The 17,636-nt window shown below is 48.0% G+C and overlaps 1 protein-coding gene across 2 annotated transcripts; it reads right to left on the bottom strand.

Moving 5' to 3' along the window:
* Window positions 1-1,434: 1,434 nt before the first annotated feature.
* On the bottom strand, window positions 1,435-16,551 carry SCAND3 (SCAN domain containing 3). Of its 2 annotated transcripts, none has more exons than XM_047735174.1 (4): window positions 15,780-16,551; window positions 6,635-6,782; window positions 4,653-6,130; window positions 1,435-3,583 (listed from the first exon to the last, which is right to left on the bottom strand). In XM_047735174.1, the coding sequence occupies exons 1-4, from the start codon at window positions 16,197-16,199 to the stop codon at window positions 1,667-1,669; spliced, it is 3,963 nt and encodes a 1,320-aa protein (XP_047591130.1). In that variant the 5' UTR covers window positions 16,200-16,551; the 3' UTR covers window positions 1,435-1,666. The 2 variants fall into 2 exon arrangements, with proteins under 2 accessions (XP_047591130.1, XP_047591129.1); XM_047735173.1 differs by having other exon boundaries at window positions 6,632-6,782; window positions 15,780-16,546.
* Window positions 16,552-17,636: the final 1,085 nt, after the last annotated feature.

The raw sequence follows: 17,636 nt of genomic DNA, 5'->3' as shown, positions 1-17,636 counted from the left end.
CACAAAGTGTAAATTCGTAACATGATTAAACCCTGGAATTCTAGCTTTCTTATGGGGAACGTGTGAGACTTTCTCAGGACGTCTGTGGGGGCTTTGCCCACAAATGTGTGTCTAGAAGATAATTTACCTTCAGCTTCCCCTCCTTCATGTCCTTCACGTCCCAGCGGCTATAAACGTCAGCAGCCTTTGCTGGCGGGCTCTCCTGGCTGGAGGACCGTCTTCCTGGCTGGAACACTAGCTGAGGACTCAGACCTACATTCCTTGATGTCACCTGACCCATCTTTGTGCCAAACTGTGGGACCGTGGGCCAATCTCCTGCAGGTCGAAACACCTCTCTCCAGCTTCTTCTTCCTGCTCGCACGGTCACAGAGCCGGTGAGCACATCCCCTAGCTAGACTAGCACCCAGTCTGGAAGTGAAATGCAAGTGCCCTCTTCCTGAAGGCGTCACTTACAAGTGGCTTCTGACACTGGGAGGTGTGTCTGTGTGCTCTGCTGCGTGAAAGGCAGGAGGCTTCTGGGTCAAAGCATGCCAACCGTTCTTTGGAATAGGGGGTACTCGGAATCTCCTTGACCCATCTCTGGCCCCTCTCATTGCCATCTTTTGCGAAAGAGGAAAAGTAAACACGACATCCTGCTACATATCAATAACTATAAATACAATTTTAGAACAACACGCCCGTCCTGATAAATGGGACAAACACCGAAGTCACACGTGCGCATGGGAATACGCACACACATGTCCATGGTATGGGAACTCACTGCTGAACCAGCAGACAACGGGCAGAAAAATGTCTCACATCTGACTTACAGCATCACCAGTCGTCAAATTCACGTTTTCATGTAAACTATAGCTCAGTGAAGACACTGAAGAAAAAAATGTACAGTAAGACAATTAGACACGCGGAGGAAGAAACGGAGGAAGGTCAAATATTCCTAAAAAATGAAAGGTAGAGGGAAAGCAATTCCGCTTTCTGAGCGAGTGCAGGTGTGTGGCATATCCAGAACCATCTCCACGCGGTAAAAGTTATTACATCAAAGCCAGTACATGGCTTTGTCCCACAAAACCTTACAGCGACCGGCTCAAGCAAAGTCTAGAGAGCTGTACCCAACCTCAGCTCCTCACTGTGGCCCGCTCCCCAACTGTGACGAAATCGGAACTAACCAACGTTGAGTCCAAAGCCATGACACCATGACAAGGAAGTGCTTCCCCAACTCAGCCACACTGTCTAAGCACACACCTACAGAGGAACCTTCACGTCAGCTTCCCCCAGGACCAGCTGCACAAGCCCGCCCCCCGCCCCGACCCTGGCATTCCGAGTCTGATTCCAGCCCCGAGTTCCCTTCCCGTCAGTAGGCTGAGACACCATCTCCAAGAAATTACTGCCAGCCTGAAGCCGTCCTACAATCTGAATACCCTGAGGAAACACAACAGTGACAAAGGCGTACGAAAGACAGGACCAAATTTTTTAATAGAAGAAGCAAGAGATTTAAAGTTACATTTTAATAAATATAACAAATATAAGAAAGAATAAAAAAATTATAAAAACTATACATTTAACTGAAAGTGTACATATAGACAATTTATATAGAGAACTGTTATTTTAATCGTAGCCTTTCCTGTTCCGTGATGTGTAAGTGCGTGCTCTGCCTGGACAACTCACGTTCTTAATGGGATAAGTGAGCTTGCTTCTTGCTTGTTAATTTGTCTAACCTCGGCTGGATTGATGACAACGCTACTCTCAGGGGATAATGGATATTTAAACTGTTCCTGTGTTTTGTTTTAATAACGCTTAGAGTGGAGAACCCAGTCTCGCAGAGGGATGTTGAGGGGAACAGAAGGAGGGATTTTAAAGCAACCTCAGCTAGTTCAGGATACTCATTTTTAACTTTTATCCAAAATGAAGCAAGCGATGCTGTATTTTCAAAATTTGTTTTCAATCCTTCATCAGCAGCCAGCTTCAACAAGTTATCCTGCAGGGTTACAGTTAAATCTAAATTATCTTTTGGCGGAAGAAATGGGTTTTGGATCCACGAGTTTCCCACACGTGGATCTTCTTTTGAAGGAAAATACAATTCCAAACAATCCAACAGATTCGTAAGATGTTCACTGATAACTTTCCGCAGATGGACAACATCAAGGTCATTACCTACTTCCTGGATTACTGTTGTTAAATTATGGAACATGTCATAACAATCTGCAGAAACTCTGTTTTTCCAGGCTTCTAATTTCTGTTTTTGTCCTTCAATCTTATCAGCCATTGAAAAACAGGTTGCATTCTTCCCTTGCATGGAAACGTTAAGATCATTAAAAATACTGAATATATCAGATAAATAAGCAAGTCCGGCTGTCCAATTCACATCTCTGAAAAGCTGGGACCAAACTGGCTTCCTGCTTTGCAGAAACACTAGGAGTTCATTTCGTATTTCAAACATTCTCGACAGAACCTTTCCCCGAGACAACCAGCGCATCTCGGCGTGCAGCAACAGCTGCGTGTGGTCAGCCTCCATGTTGTCGCACAACAAAGAGAACAGTCTGGAATTGAACGCGTTAGACTTGACATAATTCACGATTTTTACCGTGTCAGTGAGCACACTGTTTAGCTCCGCGGACACCTTTCTCATGGCCAGACTTTCTCGATGAATGAAGCAATGTGTTATTTTGCACTCTGGGGCCAGCTCCTTGATCTGGGTCACCACTTCAGAACGCGTTCCTGTCATGGACGCCGCGCCATCAGAACACACTCCCACACAAAACCTGAACTCCAGACCACACTTGTTGACAACGTAATTCTTCACAGCTTCATACAGCTCCGCGCTAGTCGTGTTTGTCGGTAAAGAGGCTGAAAAGAAGAATTCTTCCTTTATATCATCATCATGTTCGAACCGCACATACACCAGAAGAATGACCATGTTAGCAACGTCTCTGCATTCGTCAAGCTGCAACGAAAAGTACTTTGCTGCTTTTATTTGCTCTACAAGTTGGTCCTCCATGTCGCTCGCCAGCTCCTGAATGCGCCGGGCTATGGTGTCGTTGGAAAGCGGCACCTGGGCCACCTTCTTGGCTGCGGACTCACCCAGCATCTCCAGGCAGACTTCTCTGATGCAGTCTTTCACCAGCGTCTCCGCGATCGTGTACGGCGTCTTAGACTTGGCGACCGGGAGCGCCACCTTGTAGGACGCCCGCAGAGCACTGATGTTTATGTGAGAAACATTCAGCACCGGCTTTGGCTGGCTTTTTAATTCACTGCTCTTTCTCTCAAAGAATTCTCTCGGTTGCGAACTTATCTCTTTATGTTTTGAATACAAGTGCCGCTTCAGCTTCGATGGTTTCATGGCTTCATTGGCCAGGATGTCTCCACATATAATGCACTGCGGCTTCAGCACTGCGCCATCGATTACGGCTACAAACCCGAACTCAATATACGAGGGGTCATACTTCCGAGTAAAACTTGTGTGAACTCTTCTGGTTTTCCTCTGCTCTGGGCGACTTCCATTGTTACCATTTCTCTTACTACGGCTGCTATATTCAGAAAAGGTATGTTTTTTCTTGACAAAAAAGTCTAGTGAGGCTTGTTTTGCCATCTGCAAATTAGGATTAAAAGTAAATAATACAAATTTTACTTTCCTCCTTTTTCTGGTAACAAACTATAGATTAAAAACTAGGCTTGATTAAAAACTTAAAAATGGTTTTAAAATTAAGTTACAAAGGTAAATAAAGGTTTACATGTTTCCGAGTTACAGCAGACAGACTGGCCATCAGACATCACATGCTGTCACTGTGCCTGACCTTGTGTACCTACCCGCAGGAGGACTGGCCCCAAGAGGTCAGTGACCCCCAAACCCACCCGTGTTCTATTCAAAATCACGAGTTCAGGAATCACATGCCTGGGTGCTACAGCAATGTCAAATTGTTCTAACTCCTCCTTAACGTACTTACCACTCTGTAAACTAGTAGAAACCATCTGCAGACCAGAGCTGGTCTGAAGATCACACTCCAGGCACCACTGACCCAAATCATGGGTAGCCTCCATATGTGGAAACTCTAAACTCCACACACAGAACCTCTACTTTATAAAACCTGCTGATTTCAAACACATCTCTTTGGCCTTATCTCATGCTCTCCATTTAAATCTGTAAACAGCTTTTCTCAACACAAACATCTCACAATCTCATGTCTCATATGAGATACCTCACTATCAAACTGATCATCCCTCCCCCTAAATACTTCTTCACTTGCCCTGAGAAGCCCTTTCCTAGCTTACCTCCCCACCCAAACTCAGATGCAATTACAACAAAGTAACGTTAAGTCCCGCTTTTCCCACATTCATCCTCCTGGAGAAACGCACCCTTAGCTTTCCCACCCCGCCCCCCAGGAAATGCCTGACACCAGAAAGGAGTAGAAGAGATACTGCCATAACCCCAGACAACATACCAAGCAGGATTCAAGGTCATAACTTCCAACCTGCGAAAAGCTGTTGGGGGGGGTGACACATTAACAGTAATGGGGTTTTTCTCTCTGGAGAAAACAAAATCAAGTTGGCCACGTGTGCCTCAGCGTCTCCAGCATGCCCAAACACCCTCCCCTGCGAGCACGTGGGCAGTAAAAAAGCTCTTCCCTGCCCTGATCTGCAGCAGATGCTCGGACTCTTACCCAATCTCCTACGTCGTCTGAGGGAAATGGTGTCTCTGACGGCTTCAGCATTTTGAAAGGCTGACCAGTCAAACTTCTTTGGGTCTCGTCATGCTTCCTTTTCATTGTTGTGGTCTCATAGCAGAGGCTGCACGTCATTCTGTGATGATAGTCCTCGGGGTCTTGCTGGCGGGGCACTCCACACACCGCATGGACGTTTCCATCACAAGATATGCAACTATGAGCACCCGAGCATTCCTTCTCACACACCACACAGGGTATGAATCTTAGTCTGTTTTCAGGAGGCTTCTTCACGGCCCCGGTGGGAGGAATAGAAAGATGGTCTTCAAGGTCACTGCTGTCTGTGCCAGTCTCCATGTTCTCTTCACACTGTGCTCCTGCTGCACTTTGTTCTGATCCGTTTTCTGGACTCAGGCTAGCAGGAAGGTCTTCGGGTAACTGGGAATGACACAGGCCTAGTTTAGCTTCAGAGCTCCAGGTGCCTTCACGTGGAGTCTGCTGCATGCCTCGGTGATAGGGCTGATTCTGGGTCATCTGAATGAACCACAAAAATTCAGCCCAGTGTGATGACTGGTGAGTTTGCATCCAGGAGATAATCCTAGTTTGGATATCCTCATTAGTTTGATTCACAGAACTTTGGCTTTGACAAGGTAGAGGCTTCCCATGGACAATTTTTAATTCTGGCCAAATATTACTGAGTTCACGGACAACCTGGCTTGAAAATTCCCTCCCATTGTCAGATTGTAGGACACTGGGTGCTCCAATAATTGTAAAAATATCTAAAAGGGCATGTGCAACTTCCTTAGGCTTTTTAGATTTTAGTGACCGCAAGAAACTCAACTTTGTACGAAGGTCTTGATAATGCATAATAAATTTATACTCCCCATCAGGATTCAACTGCATGTCTATAAGATCCACTTGGCATCTCGAATTCACTTCCTTCATTGGCTTTGATGTTAGAACTTTCTTGAGTTTCACATTTTTCTGTTGGCATGCTCCGCAGAGTGTCAGGTATAGCATTATAACTTCCTTTGTGATGTTCCTGTATTTTGCTTGTAACTCTTTCTCCATGCGGGTACGCCCGCCATGTCCAATGCTGAGATGGGTATCATGCAGAATGTCAAATAACTCCTCGCTATGTAAGTAATACCGCACTTTGTCTGTTTCCCCATTTGTAGCCTCAATCAGCTTCTCATTTCCTTGCACGAGGATCACATCAAATCTAGCTAAGCGACGATAGTCTACAGATTCCTTTCTTGCCTTCGCTTTTGCCTCTTTCACTTCCCTTATTAACTGACAGTATTTTGCTTTAGAAAATATCTTGGTATTATTACTTTTGTTTTCCAGTAACACTGCTAAGCTTCTGAAGAACTTCTCTCTCATGTTTTCTGGTTCAATTTCTGGTTCATTAGTGTCCAAACTACTGGGGTTATCATCACCCATGCTTTGAGACATCATGGAAAGCCACAAGAATGACCCTACAATATAAAGAAAAAACCAATTAGAATATTTGGGAATATAATTTGAAATATATATACTGCCCAAGTAGCCACTAGAGTTTGGGGTAGAAAGAGAGGCTACGAGCACAAAAGTTGGGGGAATACGGTTTTGGTTAGAGTCCAGCCTTGGAGGAACAGAAGGTAAATGAGGAACCCCTGCCAGGAACAAAAAGTTGTGACAGAGTAAAGACCAGAAAGCCACGATGTGATTTTCTAGAGCAGTACCTGGGATTAGCCTTGAAATAAAGCACTGTTTTATGTAAAATAAGAAGTAAATTGATGTTATTTATTTACTAACAAAAAAAAAAACAAACCTTTTTTTTTCTGGCTAGAAAAGGCTCAGCAATACAGCAATGGATTTTTTAAAGATTTATTTATTTATTTGAATGGGAGAAAAAGAGAGAGAGAGAGAGAGAGCACGTGAGCCAGGGAAGGGGCAGAGAGAGAAGCAGACTCCCCGCTGAGTAGGGAGCCCCTCACCACTGTCCTGCAGTGACTGGTGTGGCTCTGGAGAGTCACATTCCATTCCGTCTTCCACACGCTGGAGCTGGGCACCAAAGGACTCCTTCACGGTCTCCATAGGAGTCATTTCCTCCACAGGAATTTCTGGCCCATCTGTGCGCTGTGGGACCTGAGGACAAACAGGTACATCTGGAAATTAATATATGTGATCATTGCACAAACCTCAGAACATTCTTCTACTGAAATAGAACATAAGAAGAAAAAAGTCTTCACTGGATTCTTAAGAGGAATCCAAGAGGGAACAAGAAGAGAGAAAAATTCTGGGACTGACAAAGCCAGAGCTATACAACAGCAACTGTCCCCACTGGACAGAAGTTGCTACTCATCCCTGTGGTTTCTGACGGGGGATAACAACAGAAACACATGAAAGAAATCCTCCCTAAATCATGATAATTAAAAGAAAGCTGTAAATGGATTTCAGTGTGTGCAATTAAAATAAATACTTGAGGTGAGGCTATGCAAGTTACCTAAGAGTTACTAATGAGCTACTCAACCCAAAAAGGAATCTGCCAGTTGTTTTAGAATAAAAGTGGAAAACACTACCCCAGTGTATGGATGGGGAAAGAAGCCAATCATTTTGGATCACTGGGTTGGGTGAAAAAGAAAACATCTTCTCCTTACACTAATCATCTCATATATGGTTTGTAATTAAACTTCCCTAACTGTCCCCAAAACATATTTTATGGTTTTTTTAACTCTGTGAAACAATATTTATATATTGTTTTTGGTTATTGTATCTTTTGGTTCTTTTAATCTAAAATAGTTTCCTGCCTTTTTATGACATTCAATTTTTGAAAAGTCAGAGCCAGTTATGTTACAGAATCTCCACATTAGGGATCTGTCTTACTCTTCCTTTGCACGTGGACTCTGGTGAGTGATTTCTGGAAGAATACTAGCTAAGTGCTGTGTGCTGCTGTGGCGTGTCATGGGCACACACTGTCGAGTTACTGCACTATGGATAATGCTGACCTTGGTCACTTAGCTCAGGTAGTGGCCTCCAGCTCTATCCATTCACGTTTCCCACTGTAATTAGTAAGTCAGCTGCGAGGTCATAGTGTAGAACTACGTAAATAGCTATTCCTCAATGGTTTTAGCATTTACTGATAATTCTGGTCCATTTTTATCCTGGGGGTTGCAAAATGGTGACTGCCTGCCTTTACAATTCCTTCTACATTTACTAGCCAGCAATCTTCTATAAAGAGGTTTCTATCTCTCTCTCTCTCTGTGTCAGGGAGGGAGAGCAGGCATGCGCACTGCATGGGGCAGGGGAGAGGGAGGGAGAGAAGCTTTGGCAGGCTCCAGGCTCAGCAAATAGCCTGCGGGGGGTGGGGGGGGCTTCGTCTCATGACCCTAAGGTCAGTCATGACCTGGGCCAAAAGCACGAGTCTGATGCTTACCCGACGGAGCCGCCCAGGCGCCCCGTCTCTCATCTTAAACATCCGTGCAGACTTACTTTGTAGCCCACTGCATCCTCACTCGCCTCGACCTTAAACTGTCTCCCACTCAGCTCCCCACGTCCCGATCATCAGGGTCCTGCATCCTTGGCATGGGACCCCACTCCTGTTTTCAGCACATCTGTGCTTTCCAGAACAACACACACACAGACCACATGGCATTTCCCCGGTCCTGATCTAGTTTCAACTATCTCCCCAAGGAGGCTCGATTCATTTCCGAGCGACAGTGCTGGTAACAGGCTGAGCAGCAGCGGGGCTCACTGTTCCGGTGCACCACCCCGTCCCGGCCCTGCCACGGACAGAGCTGGTAAGGGCATTTGTAGGTTATCATGAATTCAATCCCATTTCAACACCGCACTTCAGCTTTCCATACTCCATTTTAACATCTCCTTCCTGTACACCTCCTTCCTGAACACCACCCCGTTCAATCCACTGTTTGCATCTACTCATTTACCGGGACCTACAATAAGCACAGAAGTTTCAGAATTACCGTGCTTTGTGTTGTAGAAGACTCCCACTGACATCCCTACAAAATCACTCTGGGGCTTTCTGTGCCCACACACAGTACTGCGCTAAGAGCACATAATCAGAACATGGTGCTCAAGTCCCCTGAGTTACTGTTTTGCTGTTAGTTATTAATTTAATACACAGTTGAGTGTATCTGTTTCTGTGTTTGTTTAATCATTTTGGTTTTTTTTTATTTTTATTTATTTATTTTTAAAGATTTATTTATTTATTTATTTATTTGACAGAGAGAGCTCACAAGCAGGCAGAGAGGCAGGCAGAGAGAGAGGAGGAAGCAGGCTCCCTGCTGAGCAGAGAGCCTGATGCGGGGCTCGATCCCAGGACCCTGAGATCATGACCCGAGCCGAAGGCAGTGGCTCAACCCGCTGAGCCACCCAGGCGCCCCTGTTTAATCATTTTGAATGTAACATTGCTTTTTAAATATTTAAAACATTTACATGCTATGGAAAAAATAAAAATATATATTCAGAGAAGTCTTGCTCCTATTCTACTCCACCCCCACTCCCATAAGAAGCCATTTTGGGGGACACCTTGGGGGCTCAGTCAGTTAAGCATCTGCCTTCAGCTCAGGTCATGATCCCAGGGGCCTGGGATCGAGCCCCACATAGGCTCCCTGCTCAGCGGGGAGCCTGCTTCTCCCTCTGCCTGCTGTTCCCCTGCTTGTGCATGGGTGCACTCGCTCGCTCTCTCTCTCATAAATAAATAAAAGTCTTTAAAAAAAATAAAACAGAGCAAGAATGAAAGTTACTTAAAAAAAAAAAAGAAAGAAAAGTAAGTTGTCATCTCCCTAAGCAGAGAAACTCTCGTTTGTATTTACCTAATAGACCTCACAATGACAAGAACACAAAACACGCCGCTCGGCCTCTCTGGGTGGGCTCCTTCCAGCAGGGGCGGCCTGGCCACTGCATGTTCCTGCTAAGCCTGCTTTCTTGCACAATAGCCTTGCGGAAGCCCCAGTGCGATCAACACAAGCGTCCACAGGCTGCCTCGCCAAATGTTCTTGAGGCCAAAACAAAAACAACATCCGCTCTATCGGTACAGAACCCCGTGTGGGGACCTCACCAATCCGCGCTCTGCCGTACACCCGGCGTGTTACCCACGCTCTGCATCTCACTGGCAAAACCCAAGGAAAAGCCAGCTCCTCCTTTGGGGGGGCATTTGCAAACTCGGTTAATTCTGAACATTTCCCTCCCCAGGTCTTCCCTTTACAAAAAGAATTCCTCATTCACATGACCCATGAAACTAAAAATGTGCATTTAGTCAAATACCCTAGACCATCATACAGGAAACATCACGGTGGGATAAAAATCTTTTAATTAATACAATTTTTAAAGATTTATTTCAGAGAAAGAGCACACGCGCATGTGATGGGGGGAAAGGCAGAGGAAGAGAGACTCTTCGGCAGCCTGCACACTCCGCGCGGGGCCCACGTGGGGCTCGATCTCAGCACCCGGAGGTCAAGGGTCGGCTGCTCAGCCACCTCGTAATTAATACAGTTTTTAGTTGGAGTATTATATGCTTAGGAAAACACAGAGCTCGTAAGCATAGAACTCGATGATCTACCACGAAGTAAACCACCTAGAACACGATCAGCCTCTCAGAAGGCTCCCTGTGCCACACCCTCTCCCCCAAAGTAAGTCCCACTCTGACACGGATCCCCACAGAGGCATTTTGCTTTTTGCACTTTATAGAAACAAAATCATACAACATGCATTTATTTTTGTCGGCTTCTTTGTTCAACATCATGTTTGTGAAACGCATCCACACTTTAGAACTTGGTTGTCCATTTATTTTCACTGTTGTACAGTATCCGACGGTACAAACACATTGTAACTACGTGCCCCTGTCCCATTTCTAGTAGTCATTTCAGTTGTTCAGAGTCTCTGGCAATTATAATAATGCTGCTATGAGCATTATTTTACATGTCTTCAGAAGTGTCTCTTGTAGACACATACCTGGGACTAGGTTTGTTAGATCAGAGCATGGTTAGACATGGTAGGTATTTCCAAAGTGGCCAAAACAACTTGTCCTACCAGGACATAAGCATTCGGAAAGTGGCTCAACGTCCTTACCAAAATTTGGTCATGTCAGCACTTTTAATCCATGCTGGTTGGAATAAAGTGGTACCACACGTTGTTTTAATTTGCATTTTTCTGATTAGTAAGATTGAGTCATTGCTTTACAGTTTTACTGGCTAGTTATCTTTTTTTTGTACAGTGCATGTTTGAGTCTTTTGTTGATGTTTTTATTGGGGTAACGTGTCCTCTTGCTTACTGATTTGCAGGACATCATACGCTCAGGTATGAGATTTCTACATGCAGCCTGGATCTGGCAGAGGGAAAACATTAAGGCCGGGAGATCTTACTGTGTGGAACAGATGTTTTCACGGACGTCTGACCTTGTGCTGAGATTTTCAACGCTACGGTGTAAATATACATATAACATTTTTATATAATATTACATTCACTTTACTAGATATTAGTGGCATCTCATCATTTCCTATGCTAAATGCTGTTACAATTTTTAAAAATAGAAAAGGAAAAAGAGTCCATTCCAACATTCAGACATCAGCTAGTGAGATGTTATGCTTTAAAATGTACAGATTACAACTTTATATTCATCAGCAATCTCCATGAATAGAAACACTTTTGTTTCTAATATTGTCATCCTAGTCTCTCAAAACTTATCAACTGAAAAAAGAAGTTTCTGAGATGGCTCCAGATGCCACATTTATGTTTAAAACAGAAGTGGGAAAACACAGAACTGAACACATCTGTCGCATTTTATAAGAAAAATAAAAGACTTCCCAGAAACTCCCAGAAAACATGCCTATTCCCTGCCCTCCGCTCCCCCCCACCCACCACCAGAGCTAAGCAGCACAGCCAACTCAAGTACAAGGAAACCCAGAAAAGCATTTAGGAAGGGACACCTGCTGCCATGGGCAGAATCACCGTGTCTTAAGGAGGGCAGAGGGGAGGATAGACACAGGTACGAGAGCAGAGCGATCCTATGGAAAGTACGGTAAGCAAAATGGCACACAGCAGTCTCCCCACTTCGTCAGCTCACCCAGGGCCGCTTTCCCTGTGAAAGGACTGCATTTGTTCCTGTTTTCTCACCAGAAGAAATCCAAAGAGGATTTTCATTTTTATGAAAAGGAGCCATTCCTGTACTAATGCAGGTTTTGTAAAATCAAGTGGCGTCAAGTGGGGCAGAGAGAAACATTCTGAAGCAGGGACACCTGTGTCCAGTGGGCAGCCAAACATGCCTGCAACGATGACATTTCCCCCTTCCTCCAGAAATCACACAGGAACAAGAAAAATGAGAAACATGTATGCAAATGTAATATTCTGTAAGACTAGGGAGATACCTATAATCCTGAATCGTATGAAAATCTACCAAATGTGAACATTACCCAGAACTGACCGAGCACCAAGGCCTACCACGGCTACATTTTTCAACGAAGCGAAAAAAGGAGAATTCTACAGTAACAGGCCATCTTACAGGAAAAACCAATATTGCTTATTTGAAACAAAGGGAGAAGATAGGTAGGATACAGGTAAGAGAGTGCTTAGACAGGTATCTACCGCAGAATATGTGAACTCATGAGAAAACATGCGTTCTGCAAAGCTGCACAGAAAATAACAAGGTTTATGGAGAAAATAAAGTTGCAGGACAGACCACTGAACATCTAGACAACTTTGTCACCAGAGCGCCCGTAAAACTAAAGCAATTCTAGTAAAAATAAAAGCATTAAAAACATAGTCAAAAAGACATTGTAAAAAATGGCTACATTTCCTGCAGGACCTTACCCTACGAAGGGGAAGCTACGGTGTGGGAAAGAGGTGCGGGGACAGGGTGCAGCAGGGGCAGAGACACCACCTTCGGAAGTCCAACCGGGGAAGCCTTTGCTCGTTTGCCAAGAAATGTGCTGATTTCAGAAGATACACAGAAACTGTCCTGGCTCATCGCCTTGTTTTCACGTCTCGGGCACTGACTGACAAGCAGATACCCAGTCTGTGCTGCTTAAACATTTTCCGTCGTTCATAAACCACGGCTCCTATGGCTCCAAATCGGAGCTTGCACAGAAGTGCGAAGCCTGTGTGATCCGCATTGTCCTTGGCCCACTGCCACGCCCGCTCCATCGCCGGAAGCAGAAAGCGAGGGAGCCACAAACGACTTCTTCCACACCTCCCTTCTGTGCCCCAGTGATCAAGCGCAGCAGCCCCCACAGGACAAGGGCTTCTGCGCGGCACCACCGCAGCTCCCCGGACCTTCACCGCCCACTCATCAGATGAGCGGCCTCCGACAGAGCGACACAGCTGTGCTTTGCTTTGGGAGAGCTCTTGGGAAGCTCACAGCTCTTGAGAAGGCTCACGGACTCTGGACTCACGAACTGAATCAGGGAGAACTTCATGTTACCCGGCAAATAAGCAGGTTTTTGTGATGTCATTCCAAACCTCTCCAATAATCTCAAGGGCAAGTTTAATGTTGAACTGATTTCAGAATGCAAAAACTGTGTATGCATTTCACCCCCTTGTAGGTGCAAGAAACATCTTGAATATTCTCCTTAAGCAATAAGCCTTAAAGGCTGAGCTCACACCCTGATCAAGGGGCTGGAGTACCAAAGTTGTATTAAGAAGGGAAAAGAGAGGGGCGCCTGGGTGGCTCAGTGGGTTAAGCCGCTGCCTTCGGCTCAGGTCATGATCCCAGGTCCTGAGTTCGAGCCCCACATCGGGCTTTCTGCTCAGCAGGGAGCCTGCTTCCTTCTCTCTCTCTGCCTGCCTCTCTGCCTACTTGTGATTTCTCTCTGTCAAATAAATAAATAAAATCTTTAAAAAAAAAAAAAAAAAGAAGGGAAAAGAGAATTTTAATATTTGAAGAAAGCTCAGGATTTGTTGGAAGATGGCTTGGATGGCTTATAATTTCCTGAATCGAAAGAATTTTGAAACATAATTTTTTTTTCCTCCTGAAGTTACTTTTTTTTTTTTTTTTAAGATTTTATTTGTTTATTTGACAGACAGAAATCACAAATAGGCAGAGAGACAGGCAGAGAGAGAGGAGGAAGCAGGCCTCCGGCTGAACAGAAAGCCTGATGCAGGGCTCAATCCCAGGACCCAGGATCAATGAGCCAAAGGCAGAGGCTTTAACCCACTGAGCCACCCAGGCGCCCCTGTAGTTACTTTTTTAAACCATCTACAAAAACATCACCTGGAAGACCAGTAAGTATCTACACTGTCAGGCAGCCTCTCTTGCTAAAGCTACAGTAGGCTCATCTTTGCGACTCCTTTCAAAGCTCGTGCGTGGGCAGTGTGCTCACAACCAGCTTCAGCTTTACAGCCCCACCAGGATTTGAACCCAACATCACACCAGATGATCTCTGTGGCCTTCAGCCCTTGAGAGTGCGTTTCTTCCTTCGGGATACAGGCTCTCGAGGGAATCCACTTCCAATAGAGACTGGTTTCATCAAAATTAAAAATCTGATCCCGGGTACAGCCTTCCTCATCAGTCAACTTTCTTAACACTGGGGAACCGTCTACACTTCTCTCACACGCACTCACAGCCTCACCGAGAGCTTAACATGGCGGAAGGCATGGCGGTTCTTGAAGTCATGGAACAGACACTGCTTATTCCAGATGAAGGCACTTCTGCAGGAGTTCCAGCCTTTTTTAAGGTCTTTTCTTAAGGTCTTCATAAATTGCTAAGGCCTTCTCTTTGTTCTGAGAAAGGCTGCCTCTGACTGCTTCTGTGTCTGGTACTCAATCCACACACCTGACAGGTGCTCCTGTCTTCCATTTCCTCACGCTCATTCTAGCAAACTTTGTAGCACGGGCCCGGTTCCAGGGAGGTGACTCTCCTTATCTTCCCAGCACTGCCTCTGACTCCTTTATGCCACCTGCATGCACGGTCAATGTCACAGGTTTTTCCCTTTTTTTTCAAAGCGCTTTATAACTTTGAGCTTTCCTGCGGTTAAGCTTTTCCTCCGTTATGGTCACTAGCAGAAATTTTATCACCAGCATGCCCCTGAGGCACCTGTAAACCCCTGTGCCTGCTCATTTTCTGGAACACAAAAAAGTTTAACAAAAAATGCACGAAGACAGGAGGGAACCATGCAAATAAGCATTTCCAAAACTGAGAGAGTGCGGCTGTGAGAGCCCAGAGGAAGGGTGTGGAGGTGAGTGGGCCCTGGGCACGGTGCTGTTGGCCTTCACAATGGGCTGCATTCCACTATCCTCAGGTGCTCTTACCCGGAGGCCCAAAACATGTACTTGCTGGTAAAATTCGTGGCAAGTCAGCACGTCTTCATGACATGGACTCCCGTTCCCATGGGTTGGTCTCGTATGAAAGCTTTGCATTTCCGAGAAGCGTGCTGTAGCGCTTCCGACTGTGTACATGAAATGCTCACCTTCCAAGGGCTCAGATCAGTGCATGGACCGTATCACTAGAGACACGTCCGAGGGTCTGGTAATACCCATAATGGCTGACGATTACGGTCCTAAAAGGAAGGCATACTCTCTTAGAAATAACCTCTAGTGTGATGGGGAAAGACCAAACGCTGGGTTCAACACACTTCGCATGGCAACTACTCCACATACTAGGAAGTATCTAGAAAATGACGCCGTGAGTCTCTCTGTTGTACGGATGAACACACTGAAGCCCAGAGAAGATGTGACAGGTCCAAGGTGACATGGCTTGTTAGTGACAGGGCCTACTATGGAACCCAAATCTCCTCATTCACCGTTTCTGGACAATTCTATTACATTTGGCTGCTTCTCTACTTGTCTCTCCTAGAGGGTATTCCTCCCGTTCTTTTACTGCTTTGTTTTCATATACAGCTAGGGTGTGGGCACCACAAGAGCTCACCATAAGAGATTAAAGCTCACAGTCACTAAATAAAATACATTGCTTACTGGTAAGCAATAGATCAGGGTTCCTGTGTGGTTACATCACCTGCGTATCTGGATCAGCTATCACTTATATCGACACTGTTATCCACGAGGGCCAATGTATTCCTCGGCACCAGTGATCCACGGATAATGCCCCCACCTGCGTGACGCCGACCACGCGACTCCCCCTTGGACCCGCACACTCAAACTCTCCAGGGAAGTTGGGGCCCGGCCATCTCTCACCTGCTGTCGAGGCTCATCCAGCTCCCTCTCCAGGTCCTCCAGCGCGGCCACCGCCTGCTCCCCGCTCTCCGGCTGCTGCTCCCGCACCCAGGCCTGCAGCTCCTCGGGCAGGATGGTCAGGAACTGCTCCAGCACCAGCAGCTCCACGATCTGCTCCTTGCTGTGCATCTCCGGCCGCAGCCACTGGCGGCAGAGCTCCCGCAGCCGGCTCAGCGCCTCGCGGGGCCCCGGGGTCTCCTGGTAGCAGAACTGCCGGAAGCGCAGGCGGCAGAGCTCCCGGGTGAGAGACACATTTTTGTGCAAGCAGGACTCCTGATCCCAAACGTGGTCCTCCTCTTTAACCTTCACTCTGATAATCTCCCCACGCTCCCCCGCAGCCCGGCCAGCCACGGCCGGGAGAACCCCGGAGGCCGTGGCCATCCCGAGAGCCCGCAGCGCAGCGCGCAGCTCACCGCACCGGTGTCTCACCGCACCCGGGTCTCACCGCACCCGGGGTCCCGGCAGGTGCGCGCCGCCCCCGCGCTCCGTATGGCACGTTTCCGTGAACACAGGCCGACGGCGGCCGCGGAGCGCGAGGACTCGTGTCCGTGACAGCGCTGGGCAGTCACCGGAGCGAGTCCCTGCGGCGGGAGGCCCGGCCCCGCGCGGACCGGAAGCGGCGAGCACCCGACGGCGCGCTGCGGGACCCGAGGGCGGACACGCCGAAACCCGACGGGCCCGCGGCCGCTGCTGGTCTCATGACGCCTGCGCCCCGACAAGGCGCTCCGGAGCCGAACCCGGCGGCCGCTCGCACACCCGCGCTCTCCCCGCAGCCGCGGCTCCCGCCTCCGAGAAGGGCGGGCCCAGGGCCAGCCTCCCCGCCCGCGGGCTCCCGGACCCGCCGCCGCCCGCACGACCCCGCCGGCCGGCGCGCACTTCCGGTCCGCTCTAGGATTCCGGGCGGTGCGAGCTCTCGGTGGTCGTCGCCGCTTGCCGCCGCGCCCCGGAGCGAGCGCTCAGGAGAGCCAGCGGCCCCGCCCTCCGCCGCGCGACCCCCGCGCTCCAGGCGGCTCTGGGTTTCCTGCGCAGCGGAAGCTGGGGCGAGGGCAGCGCTGCGGCGCACGCCACTGCCGCGAGTTTGCGGGTTGCGCCCCGCCTCCCTCCGCAGGCGCCGCCAGCCAGGCTGGAGAAGGAGCTGAAACATCTGGTGTCGTCGCTCCATCTCACTGGCGGGGAGGCGGCCGACCCGCAGCGGGGGCGCTTCCCCCGGCCACGGCGAGTCCCCTCCCAGGAGCGCGGAGACCTCCCGCCCGCCGCGTGCTCCCTGGGGCCGTGCGCTCCGCAGCCACGGCGGCGGCAGGTGCACGCGACGGCGGGCCTGGAGAGGCGGGGCGCAGCCGGGAAGGGCTGGGCGGGCGCCCGGCGCGGAGGCCTGGGAGCCCCCGCAGCTCCGCTGTGCCGGTCCTGGTTCCTCTTCCTCTTCCCCATCCAGCCGGCCCCCGGCCTGGTTATCAGCCTCAGTGAACAATACAGCCCCGAGGAGGGTTTGTTGAATGGCTGGATGGCTCCCCCTCTCCATTCTTTCCTTCTGCTTGGTCCCCTCTGATGACTCATGTTGGCATTTCTAATTCAAGAGGCTTTGAAGAATCAGGACATTTCTTTTGGAAATCTCTAAATTAAAAATTCTTGCCCTTAGCTTCTGTTAATGGTCTTGAGTGAGTCCCTAAACCCAGTGAAATTGTATATAAGATTTTTGCTTCTGTGCCCTGGAAGCATCATCGGATCTTCAAAGGAGCCTCCCCAGTTTCCTAGGCACTGTTAACGTGTTGCATTTGTCTTTCGTGGTTTCCCCCTAGCCAACTGCTCATCTTTGCAGTA

Source organism: Lutra lutra, chromosome 6 (assembly GCF_902655055.1).
Source record: "Lutra lutra chromosome 6, mLutLut1.2, whole genome shotgun sequence".
In the NCBI taxonomy this organism is placed as follows: Eukaryota; Metazoa; Chordata; class Mammalia; order Carnivora; family Mustelidae; genus Lutra; species Lutra lutra.
This window is presented reverse-complemented; position numbering and strand designations above follow the sequence as displayed.